The 22,102-nt window shown below is 36.5% G+C and overlaps 1 protein-coding gene across 1 annotated transcript in view; it reads right to left on the reverse strand.

Moving 5' to 3' along the window:
* Positions 1-814: 814 nt before the first annotated feature.
* Positions 815-22,102, reverse strand: part of RAB18 (RAB18, member RAS oncogene family) — a 54,146-nt gene continuing 32,858 nt past the window's right edge. The window contains exons 3-7 of the mRNA XM_007951927.2: positions 14,298-14,359; positions 6,679-6,751; positions 4,865-4,983; positions 4,724-4,790; positions 815-990 (exon numbers count right to left, since the gene is read on the reverse strand). Of these exons, the coding sequence (XP_007950118.1) occupies positions 815-990; positions 4,724-4,790; positions 4,865-4,983; positions 6,679-6,751; positions 14,298-14,359 (497 nt within the window). The remainder of the gene's footprint in view (positions 991-4,723; positions 4,791-4,864; positions 4,984-6,678; positions 6,752-14,297; positions 14,360-22,102) is intronic.

The raw sequence follows: 22,102 nt of genomic DNA on the forward strand, positions 1-22,102 counted from the left end.
TATATAGTTCACATGAGTTACAATAAACATACTATTCATGTCCTTCTGAAACCAAAAGGGGGGAAAATCTTGCTGTCACTCTGCCAACTGTCACATAACTAAAAATGCTGCACAACAGAGCCATGAATCCAATGTACATACCACAGAATTAAAACTCTAACAACTGAGTTACTAATTGAAGTAAATGAAAAAGACAGACCAAACTTCTTTAACACATCAATGCTAGTTTAGAAGCATCACTGGATCAAATAGAGATTTAATTATAAATTGGCCTGGGCTACTTTCTGTAATGAGAATTTTTCTTAATACTAAAAGAGAATCTGTCAGCAAACATCCTAGAAAAGCTGTGGAATCATGCTCATTTGTTATTCCTGAAAGGAAATTTGCCAGGTTTGATGATGTATGTATAACACCCAGTGTTTTCAAGAGTTCTAGATATCAAGTAATTCAATTATCAGTAAGAGTATTTAAGCAAAAAGGAGATCAAAAGCAGATCTTATATCAACATATACTAAATCAGATGGATTATTTTTTTAAAATTACATGATAAATGCAAATCATAAAATCAAATGTACTTATAAAGGTACACTTATTTTATGTTACATAAAAAAACGGTAGACTGCAAACTGGGCATGCGTACCATAACGTGTTACCTGGGAAAGCCAATGAGTGGGATTTCCTGCAAATATTTACTGTCATGATACAAAACAAATATGTGCAAACTGCAAGGTCCCTAAAATAGCAGTTAAAGAGTTTATATACAGAAAGATGTCACTATCTGATCAAATATGCAAGAGATGGAATTTCCCAGAGTTTATAACACAGAACAATAACCACCACAAGCCCCTCCTCCGTGGCCTTCTTCCCTGTGTGACAGTTTTACTCCTTTATTCTGGTTCTCACTTTCCCACAGTCCAGGCGTCTGAATGATCTTTTCAACAAGTTCCTCAAAGGCACATTGTACACCATCACAGGTTTTTGCACTCGCCTCTGAAATTCAAAGAAAAATGACATGGTGTATTCTTTCCCAGTCGCATATTCCTGTTTTTCCGGGGAATTATTATGGTATAAACATAACAAGAGCCAAACAACATATTAAATGCCAACTCAACAAATTCTCTCCAAAGGTTTAATATAAATAAATTTTCCCCAACTCTCAAATTAAAGCTATTTAAATTATATCCTTAGAATACTGATACATAAGCCCAATTTTTAAATTATAGAATTATGTAAAGTCTTATTCAAGTATTATGCCAAAGTTTTCTTAATTTTCAGTTAATTCTTAAAACTAGCCCCTGAAACAGGTATTACTGCCATTTTAGAATGAGGAAATTGAGGATTCAAGTTAAACTACTTATCTAGTTATTCTGGACCTGCTGCAAAGTGGCAGGATACGTGGCTGGAGAAAGTAACTCAAAACCACAAGACAGGTCCCATTTTAAATTTATGCTGATGAAACTCAGGTGGACACAGAGCATTACATTTAGCTAGTGAATTACTTTTCTCCCACTGCCTGAGATGACTATTTTATTCCTTCATCTCAAAATCCCTTCATCTCAGTTGATGATCCTAGTTTTAAATTAAGAAAAACAGAAGCAATCTGGCAAACTATCTAATCATCCCAGTAACGAATTTTCCAGTTTATCTGCATGTGTAGCCTTGTGCTTTTCCATCCTCCTGGCACAATGCATGAAAGAAACGTCCTTGCTGCTAGAGTTAAAATACTTGGCTGCTAACTGAAAGGTTAGTGGTTCCAACTCACCAGCCACTCCTCAGGAGAAAGATGTGGCAGTCTGTTTCCATAAAGATTGCAGCCTTAGAAACCCCATGGGGCAGTTCAACTCTGTCCTATAGGGTCACTATGAGTTGGAATCAATTTGATGGCAACAGGTTCCTTCTCTATTTCCTTGGAGCCTCATCCCTTCTCATTTACTTAGTGATCATGCTTCCTCTCTACTGGGTTGATACCAATCAGCCTAAAAACCTGTTAAAATTATTTTCCATCCTACTAAAAAAATACAAAACAAAACCCAAAAATGTGCCTTCCAGTCCACACACGCTTCTAGTAGCCTTTATTCTCCTTCAAAGCAAAATTCCTCTAGAGGGTTATCTATGTAGGGTGTTTCCACTTTCTTATCTCACATTCTTTCTAAGTAAGCACTTGTTGTCACTATTCTACTGAAACCATTCTTTTCAAGACCACCAACATGTACTATATCTCGTCAAATCCAATGCCTTCACCTTTTGGACATCTTGTAGCATTTAATATCATCAATGGCTTCCTCTTTCTTTAAATACTTTGCTCGCTTGACTTTCATGACACAAACACTCCTGGTAATGTCCCTATATCTCTGGCATATCATTTACAGTCTTATATGCTGGCATTTATATAGACTTTCTGCTGGTTTCTGTCTACACTCTTTCCTGAAGTGACTGCTCCAATCTCATAACCTTAAACATCACCTAAATGCCAATGACCAACATGTCCACTAGATATCTGGAAGGAATCTCACTCTTATCTCTAGACAGACTTCTTAATTTCTGACTCTCCTACCCAAATCTGCTCTTACCTCAGTCTTCCTCATTCCAGCTAATGGCATTATGTGGTTTCGCTTATGCCCCAAACCCTGTTTATCTCATTTATCTTCTTTTTCTTTCTTATATTCCACACCCAACCTACCAACCTACTCTTGTCAGCTTTACCTTCAAAGTAACTCCCAGACCAGGTAACTTTCTACCACCTACTACTGCTATCCCAGAGGCTACCAATATCATTCATCTGGACCAATACAAGGGAATAACTAGCTCTTGCTTTCTCTTCTCATAGCCCATTCTCTACACAAATGGATCTTTTCAAAGACTATCAGAGTACATCGCTACTCCCCTGCTTTTAACCATACATAGACTAAAATCCATCTCTTTACCCTACCTCCTTTACTAATCTCATTTCCCACTATTACCATCCTTCCCCCAACAATATCTTGCTGCCGCCCACAAGTTTTCATCCTGTTCTTTAAATACACTAAGCTGGTTCCTACTTTAGGAAATATTTGCTGTTTTCTTGGCCTGAGATGATCTTCCTCTGTATCTTCACAACGTAAATTCCTGATAAAATGGTTATTACCTCAAAGAACTTTGCCTAATTACATTCCACTAGTGGTCACTCTCTCCCCTTACAATTTTTTTTTTCCTTTCCTAGCACTACTTACACATTTAAGTCTGTTTCTTCTACTACACTATAACCGCCACAAGGGCAAGGACTTTGTCCATTTTGTTCATTGTTATACCCTCAGTGTTCAATAAATATTTATTGAATAAGCTAATGGATAAAATTAAGGACACCCAGCAAATAAGCAGTAGAGGTGAGACTCAAATTCCTTCCTGAAAATCCTTACCCTGCTTCTATCTATATATGATGTTCTCCCGACTCCATTTATTGATTTCTAGCAGACTCTAACACAGAATAACTATATTGGTAATTCTGAAAGCTGGTGTCATATCAGAATCAGCTAGGGTGCTTTTATAAACTGCCTTTCAGGCTCTGTTTCAGATCTCCAATAAGGCCCACCAAACAAAAACCCACTACTGCAAGTCAATTCTTATTCTTATAGGACAGAGTAGAAGAACTGCCCCATTGGGTTGCCAGGGCTGTAAACCTTTATGGGAACAGGCTACCACGTTTCTCCGGCAGAGCAGCTGGTGAGTTCAGACCACTGATCTTTCTTTCAGTTAGCAGTAGAACTTTAACCACTGTACAGGACTCCCTTAAGGTCCAGGGGCTTATAATTTCTAAAACCTTCTCCAGGTGATTCTGCTATCATTAGTCCACTGTTCTAGACCAAAAGCCCAAAACCAAACCCACTGCCATCAAATGGTTTCCAACTCATAGTGACCCTAAAGGACAGAGTAAAACTGCCCCATAGGTTTCCAAGCCTGTAAGTCTTTATGGAAGAAGACTGGCACATCTTTCTCCTAGAATGGATGGTGGGTTTCAACTGCAGACCATTTGGTTGGCAGTCAAGTACTTTAACCACTGCACCACTAGGGCTCACTCTGTTCTAGACTGGGGGTTGGCAAACTTAGTCTGTAAAGGGTCAGATAGTAAATATTTCAGGTGTTACAGACCATGGTTACAACTCTTGAACTCTACCACTGTTGCACAAAAGCAACCAGAGACAAATAAGCATGGCTGTGCTCCAATAAAAAGTTTATTTAGAAAAACAGGCAGCAGGGCCAGATTTGGCTCATACCTTAGAGAAGCGCTGTTCTACAGTGCTTCTGAAACGTTAATGTGCATACTAATTGCATGAAGATCTTGTTAAAAGTAGGTTCTAATTCTGAATATCTGGGGAAGTGCCTGCCTAAGGTTAAATATTTCTTAATGTGGATGCTACTAGCACATGGACCAACAAAGCATAACTTTAGCACTGAATGACTGTACAGAATCTACCTGTGCCAGGCTTTTAATGAATGAATGCTGTTAAATTCTAAGAGTCATGACTTGACTGTGTTCTATCTGACTTCACATAATGTAACCCTTCATTATTTTCACAGAATAGAAAATAAAGAATCTGATTCTATAACGAGATTTTATAGATTATATAGCAGAAGACAACTATGACCCAAACAAACATATCTTATGTTCATAAAGAGAGAAATTTAGCAGAAAATCCATTAAAAAATTCCTCATTAATAAGGAAAGGATAGATCTCCACACACATACCTATAAATAACATAGAATGCTTTCGTGCAAATTTCAGGCCTTCATTTCTATCAACTTCACGGTTTTCCTAAAAGATAAAAGCAAAGATTAAGAAAAGCTACTAAAATACTGGGCCAAAATCCCAAGTGTCTGCCTTCTTACCTTATCAATTTTGTTTCCAACCAGCATGTTTACTATGTCATTTCTCGTGCAGTATGTTTCCAATTCATTTAACCAGTTATCCAGTTTAAGAAAGGTATCTCTTCTTGTGACATCATAAACTGAAATGAAAGGTAACAGTCATTTATTAAGCATTAAAAATAAGAAGAAATGATACTAAATTTCTGATGTGTACCTGTTGTTGCTGTTATGTGCCATCGAGTTGGACCCAACTCACAGTGACTTGGGTTTCAGAGGCAGTATCACTACGGAAGTAGATTGCCCCATCTTCCTTGTGAGGAGGAGCTGGTGGATTTGAACCGCCAGCCTTCTGGTTAGCAGTCAAGTGCCTTAGGCACTATGCTACCAGAGCTCCCAATGTGTACCTAGGAGCTAACATTACTATATAGGCATTCTGTATTTTTGCTATGCTTTTAATGCTTAACAATCAATGTCTATTTATCCAAATGTAAAAAACAAGTATATTAAACAAAAACATACACACATATTGTTGTTGTTGTTGTTAAGTGCCATCGAGTCAGACCCGACTCACAGCGACCCCTCCTTGGGTTTCTGAGGCAGTATCACTATGGAAGTAGATTGCCTAACCTTCCTTCTGAAGAGTGGCTGCTGGTTTTGAACCGCCAGCCTTCTGGTTAGCAGTCAAATGCCTTAGGCACTACGCTACCAGAATTCCAAAAAACACACACACATACACTTCAATTTTATTGCTATTATGATAGAAATGAATATAATATATATTCTGTGTGATAACTAAAAACTAAATTAAGCAAAATAACAGCTGTTATCATTCATAATAAAATAATTTTGTACAGAAAATTTAAAAAGTATTTAGATTTATATCTGAGGCAAAATAACAAAGCATTTTTATATGAATTTAAACATCTATGACCCTGTTAGTTTGTTTTTTCTAAGGACCAGAGTTTTCTACCTTGAAAAGTACAGATGGGATCTTGATTGTCTTCCTCTGTTATCACTTTCATCTTATATCATCATGGATACCAGTTTTTATCTAAACTGTTTTCTAAACTTAGGAGGTAGTAAACAAAAATGGTAAGAGTCACTGTCAAGTTAATAGAAATGAAATCAAAGCCTCATATATAAATCATGATATAAAAAAGAAATTCTCCTTTCCATCAATCAATCTTCATTTTAAACAGGTATTAGGAACAGCAATTTTCAATAAATGACACTAAGAATCCACATCTGGTCTTAAAATGCTTATTATAAATCAATAATGTTAAGTGCTTTGTGTAATTTTTCAGGTCTGATAAGACAAATTCTAGTTATACAGTCTTCTTATAAACTGCAACAAACATTAATAAGCTTATCACCAAAAACCAGACAAGCCGACTATATGTGGATTAAACCTCCGTATGTCCTCATCAACATGTGCTTTTAAATCAAGTAAGTTTGACCTTTATTTTTTAATTACTAGGCAAATGACTGAAAATAAGTCTTAATACTAACATTAAATTAATATAATTAAGTTATGTAACAGTAGCCCTAAAAAAAAAAAAAAAGAACAAAAACTTATTGGCCCTTATAGAATATAAAAATTACAAATTTCTATAATCTATAATGGGAGCTCTGGTACTAATCAGAAGGCTGGCGGTTCAAACCCACCAGTCACTCCTCGGAAGGAAGATGGAGCAATCTACTTCCGTAGTGGTACTGCCTTGGAAACCTAAGGAGGGGTCGCTATGAGTTGGGTCTGACTCGACGGCACCTAACAACCAACAACATAATCTATAATGATGATATTTTTAAAACAGTATATTAAAATAAATACTTACCTAATATCACACCCTGTGCACCTCTATAATAGCTGGGAGTTAATGTTCTAAACCTCTCTTGACCAGCAGTGTCCTAAAAGTGACAATCATTATTAAATAAAGCATAGTATATATAAGTGAATTTCAATATACTTATATAAAAGTTAAAAGTCAAACAACACTATTAAAAGCAGTATCAATGCACAAGCTCATTTGAAACCTGGAATTTAATTAATAAGTTGTGCTCTTTTACCGACAAGTATTGCATAAAACAAAATTGATAAATACTAATTTCTAAAAAAAGACATTTCAATAAAAGTTTTCTACTATTTTTCATTTTGATAGCGTAGCAGTAACTTTTTACTGTGATTTGGGTGGAAGTTTACAGAGCGAATTTGTTTTCCATTCGATAATTCATAAACTTTGTTTTGTGACACTGACTGCAGTACCCTCATTGTAACAGTACCCTTCCCACATCCTCCCTGTGTTCCCTGTTTCCATTTGTAGCACTTCTTACCCATTTCAGCCTCCTGAGCTTTATCCCTAGGCAAATGCTGCCCTTTTCATCTCCTTTGGTTGGTTTTTTTAAGGAGTGCATACCTCCCTGGTCCTGACTATTGTTTGGCTGAAAGTTGCGAGCCATGGGAGTGAGTGCAGTTCCAGGCCACAACAGTCTCAGGAGTCCCACCAGTCCCTATCAGACCAGAAAGCCTGTTCTTTTATTATTATTTTGAGTTTGTTCCACATTTTTCTCCCACTCTATCCACCTCCTGTTATGATCCCTTTCAGGGTGGTTGGTATTGGTAGCCAGGCACCATCTAGTTCTTTGGGACTCATGGTGATGGAAGTTGGGGTTTGTGTGGTCCATTACTCTTTCAGACTGTTTCCTTGTATCTTTGATTTTCTTCACTCTTATTTGCTCTGGATGGGGTGAGACCAATAGTTGGACCATAGCTGGCCGTTCACAAGCTTTTTAATACCTCAGTCGTTACTCACCAAAGTAGGATACAGAACACTGTCTTTTTGGGCTATGTTATGCCAATTGACCTTGGTGTCCCGGGAGAACATGGTCCTGAGCCCCCAGGCCTAGTGACTCATTTTCTCAAGGTGTTTGGTTATAGCTGAGAAGTTTTCATCTACTCTCTGTTGTTGTTGTTATGTGCCATCGAGTTGAACCTGACTCATAGCGACCACTCCTCGGGTTTCCGAGGAGGTATCACTATGGAAGTAGATTGCCCAACCTTCCTTCTGAGGAGTGGCTGGTGGGTTTGAACTGCCAGCCTTCTGGTTAGCAGTCAAGTGCCTTAGACAGTGGCAACAGTAATCTATGAGTAGATACATAGACACACACAAGCTGAATAAGTGTAGGAAGATGACTGGTACTACACCCATAGATAAGCTTGCATAAATAAAGAATATCTGCTACAATTCCTTGCCTCCAGCTTCTCACCAAAATCTGCACAATACAGAACATTTCTTCCTCCTGGTCCCACCAAGCTGAAGTAATGAAGTAACAAAATTAAAATTAAATTTTCTAAACAGATAAATTTATGAGTGATAAACAAAATGACTTCATTTTACAAAAATCTCTGTCTCAAAGTAACTAGGCTTTGATATTTAAAATTATTCAATTAGTATAGATATTTTAAAAAGGACCTCTGTTGGCATAGTGGGTATGGCATTTGGATGCTAACCAGAAAGTGGGCAGTTCTAATCCACTAGCTGCTCCATGAGAGGAAGATGAGGCAATCCACTTCCATAAAGATTTAAAGCCTTGGAAACCCAGTGGGGGTTGCTATGAGTTGGAATCGACTTCATGGTACTGGGTTTACTTTGGTTTTTTTAAATAGATATTTTACTCAACTTTTCAAGAATAATAATAGAAATTAAAGCCTGCAAAAGGTAAAGTGGACGTGCTTCTAAAGTAGACTGTAATTGTGGCAACATGGTACAGACGACACTCCTCAGGTTGTGCCAATGGTTAACACGCTCAGCTGCTAATTGGAAGGCTGGAGGTTTAAGTCTATACAGAGGCACCTTGGAAGAAAGGACTGGTGATCTACTTCGAGAAAAACCAACCACTGAAAACCCCATGGAGCATAGTTCCACTTGGGCACATGTGGGGTTTCCATGACTCAGAATCACCTCAGTGGCAATTTTTCCCCCCTTTTTCTTTTTTAAGCATTGAATACTAACTCTGAGTGTTACAGACCTATCCATCTTTTGAAAAAGGAAGAAAAGTCATTATTTAAAAAGATTCAGTGTTAAGATAGAAAATTTGGAATCTTAAGGATTAGGTGTTTTTCATGCATACTTTTAATTTCAAACACTGTTCCATTTCCACAACAAATAGTTTCGACCAAGGACCACACATGAAATATCTTAGTCCCCAAACTTTTTCTTATGACATGAAAAAAAAAAGTCCTACTTGTGTAATGAAAACTGTCAACCTAACTTTGATAAATTAGTTTCTAAAGCTAGCAGAAAGTAACCAAGTATGACTTCTGTTGCCTCTGTTCTTCATATAGATCAACACAATAAACACACACACACACACACACACACACAAATCACTTAAATTCAGAAAAGCTAATGTTTTAAAAGTAAAGATTAGAGCAAAAAAACATTTTAATGTAAAAATATTCACAGGTTCGACACTTTACATGTGAATATCTAATTAGGCAACATGTTTAAAGTCTTGACAGTTTAAAATGTTTGTTATTGGTATGTGCCGTCGAGTCAGACCTCACTCATATAGAGACCCCTCCTTAGGTTTCCAAGGTAGTATCACTACGGAAGTAGATTGCCCAACCTTCCTTCCAAGGAGTAGCTGTGGGTTTGAATCTCCAGCCTTCTGGTTAGCAGTCAAGTGCCTTAGGCACTATGCTACCAGAGGTAGGTGTAATTAGTTGAGCATAATAAACTTGTGGCACAGTTGTTGGACCAGGTCTATAATAATTTTAAAATGCTAAAACAGTCAGAAGTTAGAGTTTTGCATGTGTTTGTTTTCAAATCAAGGAGCTCTGGAGGAATACTGCCTAAGGCATTTTGACTGCTAACCAGACAGTTGATGGTTCAAACCCACCAGCCACTCTGCAGAAGGAAGACTGAGCAATCTACTTCCGTAAAGATTTACACCACCTCGGAAACCCAAAGGGGTCGCTATGAGTCGGAATTGACTTGGTGGCAGTGAGTTTGGTTTTGGTTTGGTTTTCAAATCACGCATATGTGGTAAATGTAATGACATCTGTAAGATAAAAGAACTAAAGTTTTCTGTCTTTATCCTGTGGTTTAATCTGATGGGGGAAGGAGAGAAAGGTGATTATTGTTAGATATTAATTATTATTATTGAAGATAGAAAAGGATAAACCAAAGGGTAGGAAGGAACTATAAAGACTAAATGGTAGAATGTAGGGAATGGAAATGAAGGAAGGCTGTAAAAAAAAGACAAAAGTATAAAACCTTAGAGATGACAGGTCATGATGTGTATGTACTTACAGAAGGCAGTAGGGACAAGGCTTGTGCTTGGTTATTCTATCTGACTGATCTTAGAAGGAGCTTCTAAGTGGGTTCACTAGTAAAACTATAGAAGAATTACAGGCAACCGTGGATTATATACAGGCAGTCCCCAGGTTATGAACATAAATTCAACTCCTATTTGTTTTTTGTTGTGTTTGCCATCAAGTCAGATTCGACTCACAGCAACCCCTACTTGGGTTTCCGAGGTGGTACCACTACGGAAGTATATTGTCCAACCTTCCTTCCGAGGAGCAGTCAAATGCCTTAGGCACTTTGCCACCAGAGCTCTCATTTGTTTTTCACTTTGAAGGACTGAATCAACTCCTGTTTGTGTTGTTTGTAGCATAGTACCTTAGGCACTATAATACCAGAGCTCCTGAATCAACTCCTTCCCAAAACAATTTCTTCATCACAATCACTTTCATTTGCTGCACGTGCAGCTTTTAAATCACTGAAAAGGCTTCATATGTAGTTGTTCCAACTTATCCACAAATTCTACTTAAAGGCACACTTAGGAATGGATCTCATTTGTAACCTGGGGACTGTCTGTATTTCTAATCTTGGGGTGGGAAGGTGTTCCTAACTATGATAGGAAACCCAGATACTATGAAGAAAAAAAACTGATCTGATCATGTAAATATTAAAATTTTGGTATGGCAAGAATGTCTCTTCTCTGTGTGTGTGTGTGCTGCACACACACAAACACACTCATCCTAAACAAGATTTACAAGATTTGAAAGTAAATGACAAACTGGGAAAAAAAAAAGTATGTACTATATGAGAAACAGGTAATATTATACACATGCACATATATTCATCTTAAGTAAAAACCAAACTGGTTGCCATCAAGTTAATTTCAACTCATGGTGATCTCATGTGTGTCACAAGAGAACTGTGCCACTGACTTTTCAGTGTCTTATTTTTCAGAAGGAAATCACCAGGCCTTTCTTGAGGTGTCTCTGGGTGGCTAAAAACCTCCGCCCTATTTGTTAGCAGCCAAGTATATTAACTGAGCCACCAGGGACTCCATATTAATCTTAAACAAGATTTTAAAGACAAACGGGAAAGTAGAAATAACGTAGCATAAATAGCTAGTATTTTTATCATATAAGACTTTAATAAAGAAAAAGATGATGGATAATATAAAATGGGCAATGTATATACATAAAAAATAAAAAACTCATTCAAAAACGTAACATACAAGAGAAAACTTTGCTCATCAAAAGTATATAAAAGTGAAATTATTATTTAGAGAGGCAAAACAGATTGCCAATAAACAGTGCAGATTGAGGAGTAGAAGAATGAATTTTAAAATGAAATTGATGGGACTGTACACTGATTTTTAAAAAGACCCTTTTGGTGCATATCAACATTCTTCATATTCTTTGAGCTAACCATTTTACATCTGGGAATATATCCTAAAGGAAGTAAAAGCACAAGTACATACCAATGTATAAATAAGAATGTGTATCAAAGCATTGCTTTTCTTTGTGAAAAACTAAAAAAAATTTAAAAATCATGCACTAAGGATTGACTAAATTAAGTCAGAGGATGAAATACCAAGTGGCCATTTAAAGTTATGGATCTCTATATTCACTAACATGGAAAAATATACACAGTGTGTGAATGTGTGTGTAGGAGGGAACAAACATGCTGAAAAACAATACATAATCCCTTTTGGAAAACTGCATATATACATACATATAATAGTATATATGCATGTGTTTTAAAGGATGTTCACTAAAATAGGGACAAGTTAAAAGTGACTTTTCTCCTCCACTAATTTCTTATTCTTTTAATTGTTTTTCAGAATGCACCTGAATTCTTATAAAAAAAAACAAACACACTGCTGTCGAGTCGGATCTGACTCATAGTGACCCCCCCCTTGGGTTTCTGAAGCCGTATCACTACAGAAGTAGCCCAACCTTCCTTCCAAGGAGTGGCTGGTGAATTCTTATAGTCAGGTAAAAAACCTCTTCTCCAAAAAATATTTATAAGTCAATAGTAAAGTTGTCACTTTAATAATAACTGCCAGACTTTTTATTAGGCAGAAACTGAAAACAGCTTTTAAAAAATCCTCTTGTATGAAAGAAAGATCTCCCTATAACCTTCTAGCCTCACATCCTACTGTAATCCATACATTTCACAAAGCAGTAGCAAGGGCAGGAAAAGTGATAAATCACCAGTGAAAACCATATGGAAAATCATACATCCTTTTTAGTATTAAAAAGAACACAGAATTCTTAAATACTTCAGTATATGTCACTATAATCTAGTCCAGCATTTTCCAAATTGTTTTCCATTGGACATTAGTGGGCTGATTGATATCAAACATACAGGGGTAAAGAAGCAAACAAGCTAAGAATGTTTTAAAGGCTTCCATGTTATCAAAACTTTGACATAAAAACATCAAACATATTTATACAGTTACTTATTATTATAGGATAAAATGTATGTTAGAAATAGTGTGCCATTAGAGAACATCATGAAGATGAATGAGATCACATGACATATGAATACTTACCATTTCAATCTGTGACTGAGGCACAGGCAGCATTTATCATTCAACCACCGTGTTAAATGTCTTCTTTTTTTCTTGACTGCTGACTAGTTCCAAAATTATTTATCATATTCATATAGACATTGTATAAATATGCATTATATTTATCAAAAGAATATTTGGAAATTAAAAAAACAAACCAAATCCCCTGTCATCAAGTCAATTCCAACTCATAGTGACCCTATAGGACAGAGAAGAACTGCCCCACAGGGTTTCCAAGCTGTAAATCTTTACAGAAGCAGACAGCCATCTCTCTCTCCCACAGAGCAAGTGGTACATTTGAACCATCACCTTTTGGTTAGCAACCGAATGCATTAACCATCGTACCACCAGAGCTCCTTATGTGGACATTAAACCAAATCAAACCAAACCCTATGCTATCGAGTTGATTCCAACTCACAGTGACCCTCACTGGGTTTCCAAGGCACTAGATCTTACAGACACAGATTGCCTCATTTTCCTTGCACGGAGCAGCTGGCAGGTTTGAATCAAGCACCTTAGGCACTGTGCCACCAGAGCTCCATAAAATAATATAATTAGAAATTACACATTGATATGTTAAATACATATGTTGTATCCACGTATACTATATAAATAATTATATATTTCATTATCAAAATATGTGGTAATGTGGAAACTAGAATAGTATATTTTTATAACATGTATATTTAGCAATCCTATTTAGATAGAAAGATACGTAGGTAGACAAGAGAGAGAGCGACAGATACAGATACTGAGTAGTGCCGTGGTTAGAACATCGATGAGCCTGGCTCTTTTTGTTGACAGTTAATGCTACCTCACATCCAGCCCTATCATGAAAAAACTTGGTTAGCAAAGCAATGTGGATCATGACTAGATTCACAAGTAAATTAAATAAAGCCAGTAAAGGAAAGACTGAATCTCAGTATTAAAAATAAACCCTAAATGGGCAAACTCAAATTTTGTATATACTTATACTAACAAACGTGAAACATAACATTTTTTTCCTAAGTATCATTTTATTTCCCTCCCTCACTCCCAGTAAGGACCTTTAGTGTTAGTTTAGCTTTAAAGAAACAATATTCAATAACAACTCTTCTAACAGGTGATAATTTTTATACTTGGTTCTTTTTTGAAATATTCTGAAAACATACATTTAAAAATTTAAGTAAAACAAGTCTCTGTTTAATCACTCAATTGTAAGATATAACTATTTACTTAATCCTTTAATCAATATCAAAGGAGCTCTGGTGGTATAGTGGTTAAGGCATTTGGCTGCTAAGGAAAATGTCGGTGGTTTGAATCTACCAGCTGCTTTGCATAAGAATGATGACACAATTTGCTTCTGTAAAGATTTACAAAGTTGGAAATCCAATGAGGGCTGCTATGAGTCAGAATCGACTCAATGGCACTAAATTTGAGGGGTTTTTTTTTTCCCTTGATTAATCAATGTCAGGGCTACTAAAAATTATTCCGTACCAACTGTTTGTAAACCTCTGGAATACCACACAAATCAATTTCTGTTTCCTTAAAGGAATAAGCTTCTTAATAGTAATTAAAAATATATTTTAAAGGCTCTTACCCATATTGCAAGTTTAGCCTTATTTCCATCCACTGAAATGGTTTTCACCTTAAAGTCAACACCTTGAAGAAATGAAAATTTTGGTAAGTCTCCAAATAAAACAAACATTTTAAAAACAATTACCAAGAAAACCAGAAATGGAAAAATCACTTTATCAAATGCCCAAATTTCATACCCTAAACTTTTAGATATATGAATATAAAGATAAAAGAAAGAGTGTAGCTTAAGTTAAGCAGGTTAAGATTTAGTCAAGTTTAATGAAAATCAAGTGTCTGTAGGAGTGCAATACTTACCTACCTACATATACTTCCTCCAAAAAAGGGGAAAAAAAAACCCTCAATTTAAGGTGATGACTAGCCTAGAGCTGGGATTCACAGTGATAATGTAGAGAAAACTACATAAATCTCGCTGATTTATGAATCAGGAAAACTTTGCAGCTCATACTGCAACACAAGCTGGGGGGGGGGGGTTCCCCATGAGTCTGAATCAACTTCATGGCAAGTAGTTTTGGTTTTGGTTCTAAGCACTCTACACACTATTGTGGGAGGGTTGTCCAGGACCAGCCAACCACTAATTCAGATCCCAACTGTAAGCCTGCAGGAGTAGTACAAATATGAAAAGATCTCTTAACTCCTTGTCTCTATGAATTATTTCCATTGTTCGATTTAATCCTAAAACAGTGTTGTTGTTGTTGTTATGTGCCGTAGAGTTGGACCCAACTCACAGCAACCCCTCCTTGGGTTTCCGAGGCAGTATCACTACGGAAGTAGATTGCCCCATCTTCCTTCCGAGGAGTGGCTGGTGGGTTTGAACCGCCAGCCTTCTGATTAGCAGTTAAGTGCCTTAGCCACTATGCTACCAGAGCTCCTAAAGCACAGTGTTAGTTTTATATAATATAATCAATGATCATTTACTACTGCATAATTAAAAAATAGAATTTAGACAAAAAATAAAAATCCCTTTAAGTAAAAAAAAAAAAAAAAAAAAAAAAAAAGGTGCTCAATGTTCTATGAAAAACTTTTGGAGTACCAATTTATGTAAAGAAAGGAAGAGCTTCACATAAGGTTTACCATAGCAGCCCGAAAAACCTCTCCCTTTCCAGGAAAGAAGTTGACACATGTCATCTGGCTTAAATAAACAGTAACTGCCCACATGTCTTTAAAGAGTATCAAAAATAATGTGTCATCTATCCCACTGGCCAAAGGGAAAACACTAGCTCAAGAAGCTTGGAAAGAAACTTTCAAAAGATCTTGTAAGCTTGTCACAATTAATTCAGATATGGCCCAACTAAGATGAACAGCTTTCTTACTATACAAAATGCTTAACAGAACACCTGTCAGCAATATGGGAATGTATTAGTAATTCTTGGATGAGTTCTGGTGATCCATTATATATACAAATTAGGTAATGAAAATGCATACTCAAAATGTGCATTATGCCAGATCTTTCTGTATCCCAAAGATTAAAGAAAATTTTTGGTGTTTTGGGCCGTGCTGATATTAAAGCCATGCCTAAAACGACTGGATAATCACCAGTTAAGTGAACACTGATGATTATACAGCCCAAGGAAAGAAAACCTAGGAGCTCTGGTGGCATTGTGCGTAAGGTATTTGACTGCTAACCAGAAGGCTGGCGGTTCAAACCCACTAGCCATTCCTTGGAAAGAAAGTTGGGCAACCTACTTCCATAGTGATAACAGCCAGATGACCAAAAAAAAATCTCACATACTAAACAAGTTTGTATTCAGTAAAAATTGTATCATTTAGAAAGTAGACCCATACCTATCTATAAGCAACATGAACTTATTTACATGCTCTTAAAAAAAAAAAAAAAACCACTAAATTCTGATAAAGGAAATAAATGGTTCACTTGTCTTTAAGGTGGAAGTATTAAATGAAGTCTTTGGTAGACACTGCCTGTCTTGTATACACTACAGTTAAATTCTTGAGGTTTTTTTTTTTTTTTTTTTTAATTAATAGCCCCAGACAACACACTCAACAGCAGACTGGCCTCTTTGCTAGCTACCAGCTAATCAGTTTACCCAAGAAAAGAAAAATGAAACCCACTGTTCCCAGAATGTCTGTTTTCCTGCTGTCCGCCCTTTGACAATTTATCTCTGTCATATAAGAAATCTGCATGTGGATAACTAAGTAACTGTCTCCAACTTAGTCTTTTGACATTTTATATCTAGAAGCTCTAGATATCACCCGCAGGACACACTGCCCACCAGAGTCTTACCATCAAAGCCAACAGATACATGTAGCCTGAAAGAGCACCACATCTGCATCTAGATCCCTGAAGTCCCCCCATCCATCTTCCCTTGGTTCCTCTGGTGATCTCAGGTGCAGCAACTGAGCTCAACTGTTTCTTGACCAAGTTTTGTTTTTCTGTTTTGCAAGTTGCCAATAATGTGTCTTCAGAGGTGACAACTTTAAGAGTCTTTTTGATATTTTTGATTTTTGCCAACTTCTTACCAGATTTGAGTAAACCATTTTTCAGCCTCTTCATGTGGCTGACAAAGAGCTCATAACAGAATTGGAACAAATGTCATCTCAGCTCTTTTCTTGTTGTTCATTTTGCTTGCATTTTAAATACAATCTGTAATTCAATTCCTTTGCAAGAATCTTTTTTTGGGCAACACTTGCCTATTTCATGGCTCTGGTGGTACAGCATTTGGCTGCTAACCAAAAGGTCAGCAGTTCAAACACACCAGCTGCTCCATGGGAAAAAGAGGAGATAGTCTGCTTCTGTAAAGATTTACAACCTTGACAACCACATAGGGTAGTTCTACTCTGCCCTATAAGGTCAACTCGAAGGCAGTGAGTTTGGTTTGTTTTTTGCTGTAGTTAAAACTAGACAATCCATAAAGCCTTTAAGCAAGTAGTTAAGTAGAACATGAAAATTTTTTAAAGATAATATGAACTCAACCATAAAAAGATATTTATAACAGGAGACCAGAATATATCAACAGAAACATTTGCCTTATTAAGGAAGAGAAAAATACATCAACATAGTCAGACTAAGAACTGGCATAGATGTCAGAATGAGCAAATGAGGACATTAAAAATAAAGAATTCCAGATTTTCAAAAGTTAAGTAGACATTTAAGGTATAAAAAGACTCAAATCAAACTCTGAGAGATGAGTCCAACACTGGATGTGTTAACAGCAGATTAGACACTGCAGAAGAAAAGACTAGTGAATTGGAAAAATAGCAATAGAAAAACCATCCAAAATGAAACACAGAGTGTGCATCAGTGAGTTATGGAACAACTTCAAACAGCCTAATATATAAGCAATTCAGAGTCCATGAAAAAGGAGGAGGAAGGGACAGAAAATATACTTGAAGCAGTAACAGCTGAAAAAATTCAAATTTGATGAAAATTATAAATCTACAGATCCAAGCAGCTCAATGAGCCTCAAGCACAAGAAATGTGAAGAAAAACATGCCAAGGAACATCATAATCAAAATGCTCAAAAAGGAAATGAGGAAGTACTGAGCTCAGTATTTAATGAAAAGAATGGGGAATGCCACTAAAGCAATACTTAGAGGACATTTTATAGCATTAAATATGTATATTAGAAAAGAAAAATGATCTCAAACCAAGGCTTCCACCTTAAGAAACTAGAAAATGCACATTGAGTTAAATCCATAACAAGCAAAAGAAAGGAAATTATAAGTTCAGAGAATAAGTTAGTGAAACACAAAATAGAGAAAAAATAAACAATGAAAACAAAAGGTGGTTCTTTAAGAAAAAAAATCAATAAAACTTTTAAGAAAAAAAATCAATAAAACTTACTTGTACCCAAACTGAAAAAAGAGAAGATATAAAAAGCTATCAAAACTGACACAAGGGCTTCTGGTAAGATGGCGGAATAGGCAGAAAGACTGCACAGACCCTCTTCAACAAAGAAAAGGGGAATCAATTAACACAGACACAGAAGATAATCCTGGACCCCTGAGAGAAGTGGACTAAACCAAAATTAGCAGAAGAATTTGCATGAAAATACCAAAAAAGGAGACATATGGAGCTGCAGTCTGGAAGCGATCCTGATGGCCCAGCACAGACAGCTTGGAGAGTGCCGAGTGGTGGTAGGACCTAAGACTTAACCTAAAAACCAGCCCTGCTAGCCAGAGATTGCACAGAGGACTGCTCTGGTAGCTGGGGAATAAAAGGCAAAGCAACAGAGAAGAAGGCGGGCTAAGCTGTGGACTTTTGGCTGTCCAGAAACGCAGCCATTTTGAATGTTTACAAGCAGCTTAACCATTTTGGATATTTAAAGAGACAGCCCTCTCCCAGATTCCAGGGGCTTACAAACAGGTTCTTCTTGCCAGTAACCCCAAGGACACCCTGGACCTGGACGACTGAAAAGGTGCGTCATTCCCTTTGTTACTCTTACACCCCATCCACCTTGGTGAATGGAAGTGCGGCCTACCCCACTCCCATCCACCTTCTTGGCCCACAGGAACTCCATCCCAGTCTGTGTGCTGAGACGGAGGCTGGGTGCCCCGCCACACCCTTCCCCAATTTTTTTCTTTTTCTTTGTCTCTGGTTTATAGTTTGCTTGTTTTTGTCTGTTTTAAAATTACTATTATTATTAATATTTTGTTCCTCTTACTATTGTTATTCTTTATTCTTCTCCTCACAGGTCCTAGTTTTCAGCTCTTTTTCTTTCCCCTGTTCCTGGTTGTAAAAACTTTTTTTTTTCCTTTTTTTTCTCATGATTAACCCCGTTCCTTGTTTTTCTTTTCACATTTTTCCCATTTTTTTTTTTCTTTATTCTCCTTCGCTACCTTTTGTATCTTACTGCCCTATCCCCAGACATTGCAGGTTTTCTTATTTTTTTCTTCTTCTTTTTCCCTTTTTTTGGTTACTATTCCTGTGTGAATAGATGGTATATTTTTTGTCCATGTGCTTTTAGTTATTTCATGGTTATTCAATTGTAATTTTTGTCTAACTAAGCGGGAGACAGCAGCAGTCCCCATAAGACACAACTACGGCTACACATTCTGCAACTTCACTTACTGAGCAAGAGCCACCACCTCCTTATCCACCAGTGGGCCAATGATAAAAAAACACGACAAAAAGCCTGAATCACCCTTGGCTGCTCTTCACAAGCAGTTAACAGAGATCTAAATACAACAACGCCATGATGTCTCAGAGACAACAGACAATGACAGTCCACACAAAGAAGCACGATAAAGTGGTAGAAACAAGGGAACAGGATACAGATCCAGAGCACATCCCTGAGGAAGAAGCAGCATTGGAACTCTCTGATAAGGAATTCAAAAGAATTATATTTAGGTACCTTCAAAGGATTGAGACAGACCAAAGAAAACACAGGAAAAAAAAAAAAACCCTAGAAGAATTTTGGAAGAAAATATGACAACAAAATGACAAAATAAATGAAAATTGAGAAATGATTCTAAATCTACAGATAGAAATCCAGAAGATTAATACTAAATTGTCAGAAATAGATAACACATTGCAAGGGCAAAGGAGTAGAAGTGATGCAATGGAAGACAGAATTAATGAGATTGAAGACAAATACCTGAATACTTCTTTGGAAAGGGATCAATCAGAAAAAAAAATAAAAATAAATGAAGAAAGTCTTAAGGTTCATGTGGGATACTCAAAAGGAATGACTCTACGTGTCATTGGAATTCTAGAACAGAAAGAGAAAAGTAAAACCACTGAGAAAATTGTCAAGATCTGTTGGAGGAGAACTTCCCTGATATGACAAAAGATGAGAATATATCCATTCAGGAAGTCCAACGAACCCTAAATAGGATAGATCCCAAAGGAAAATCACCAACATATATCATCATCAAACTCATCAAACCCAAGACAAAGACAGAATCCTGAAAGTAGCATGGGAAAAACAAAAAATTACTTACAAAGGTCAGCCGGTAAGAATAAGCTCTGATTTCTCAGCAGAAACCATGCAAGTTGTAAGAAGGCAATGGGATGGTATATATAAAACCCTGAAGGAGAAAAAGTTTCAACCAACAATTATATATACCTGGCAAAATTGTCCCTCAAATATGATGGTGAAATTAGGAGATTTGCAGATAAGCAGAAACTAAGGGAATTTGTTAAACCCAGACCAACCTTACAAGAGATGCTAAAAGGAGTCCTTTGAACAGAGAACCAGAAATAGTAAATAACAACTGACCATTAATACACAAGATGACATAACCCAGAAACCACAGCTATGGACATATCCAAAGTAAAATGAGCTTACACGATTGTAAACCGGGAACCAGAGACATCAATTGGCAAGTGAGGACAACTAAAAACAAAAAGAGGGGAAAAACTGTGTAGTTACAGAACTTCTAAAGGGTGAAGGAGTTAAAAGACTTGCAAGATAGAATGGCCTGTTCTAATCTCGGGGAGAAAATTATAAATCATAGGGTAATCTCAAAGAAAAATGATAAACCTTCATATCACAATAAAAAAGAGGACAAGCACAAATATTCAGCAAATACTAAAACAACAGCAACAAAGGAAATGATAACATGATTCATAAACATAATGAACTCAGCACAGAAAATAATATGGAACAAAGAAACCAGGGACACCATGCAAAAACATAACGAAATGACAGCAACCAATTTATACTTGTCAATAATTACACTGAATGTTAATGGATTAAATGCACCACTTCAGAGATGTAGAGTTGCAGATAAGAAAACAAAACCTATCAATATGATGCCTATAAGAGACACACCTTAGAGATACAGACAAAAATAGACTAAAAATCAAAGGTTGGAAAAAGATGTGTCATGAAAATGGCAACTATAAAGAGAGCAGGAGTGGCAATATTAATTTCTGATCAAATTGACTTTGACACAAAGAGCACCATAAGAGACAAGGAATGACATTATATAATGATTAAAGGATCAACTGAATATGAAGATATAATCATAATAACTATCTATGGACACAATGAAAGAGCCCCAAATACATAAATCAGACTTTAAAAGAGTTGAAAAACCAAATAGATGATTCCACAGTCATAGTGGGAGACTTTTAACACATCACTTTCATTGAAAGATAGTACAACTGGAAAGAAACTCAACAAAGATGCTGAAGAGCTAAACAATACAATCCACCAAATTGGCCTTATAGATATCTACAGAGCACTTCACCCAACAGCAGCAAAATATATCTTCTTTTCCAGTGCATATGGAACATTTTCCATGATAGACCATATCTTAGACCACAAAGCAAGCCTTAATAAATTTAAAAACATTGAAATACTGCAAAGCATCTACTCAGATCATAATGCTATCAAATTAGAAATCAACAATAGGAAGATCAACAGGAAAAGAGTAAACACATGGAAACTGAACCACACCCTCCTTGAGAAAGACTGGGTAAGAGAAGAAATCAAAATCGAAATTAAAAAATTCCTTGAATCAAATAAGAATGATAATACAACATACCAAAATCTTTGGGACACAGCCAAAGCAGCGATCAGAGGCCAATTTATAGCAATCAATGCATACATCAAAAAAGACGAGCCAAAATAAACACTTTAAAGCAACATCTCCAACAATTAGAAAAAGAACAGCAAGAAAACTCTACAGTCACCAGAAGAAAGGAAATAATCAAGATTCGAGCAGAAATCAATGAAACAGGAACAAAAGGGCAACAGATAAAAATCAACAAGACCAGAAGTTGGTTTTTTGAAAAGATCAATAAAACTGACAAACCACTGGCAAATTTAACAAAGGAAAAGGGGGAGAGAATACAAATAACATGAATAAGAAACAAAATGGGTAACATCACAACAGAACCAA

The sequence above is a fragment of the Orycteropus afer genome, unplaced genomic scaffold (assembly GCF_000298275.1).
Source record: "Orycteropus afer afer isolate SDZICR_OR568_19922 unplaced genomic scaffold, OryAfe1.0 scaffold00319, whole genome shotgun sequence".
NCBI lineage: Eukaryota > Metazoa > Chordata > Mammalia > Tubulidentata > Orycteropodidae > Orycteropus > Orycteropus afer.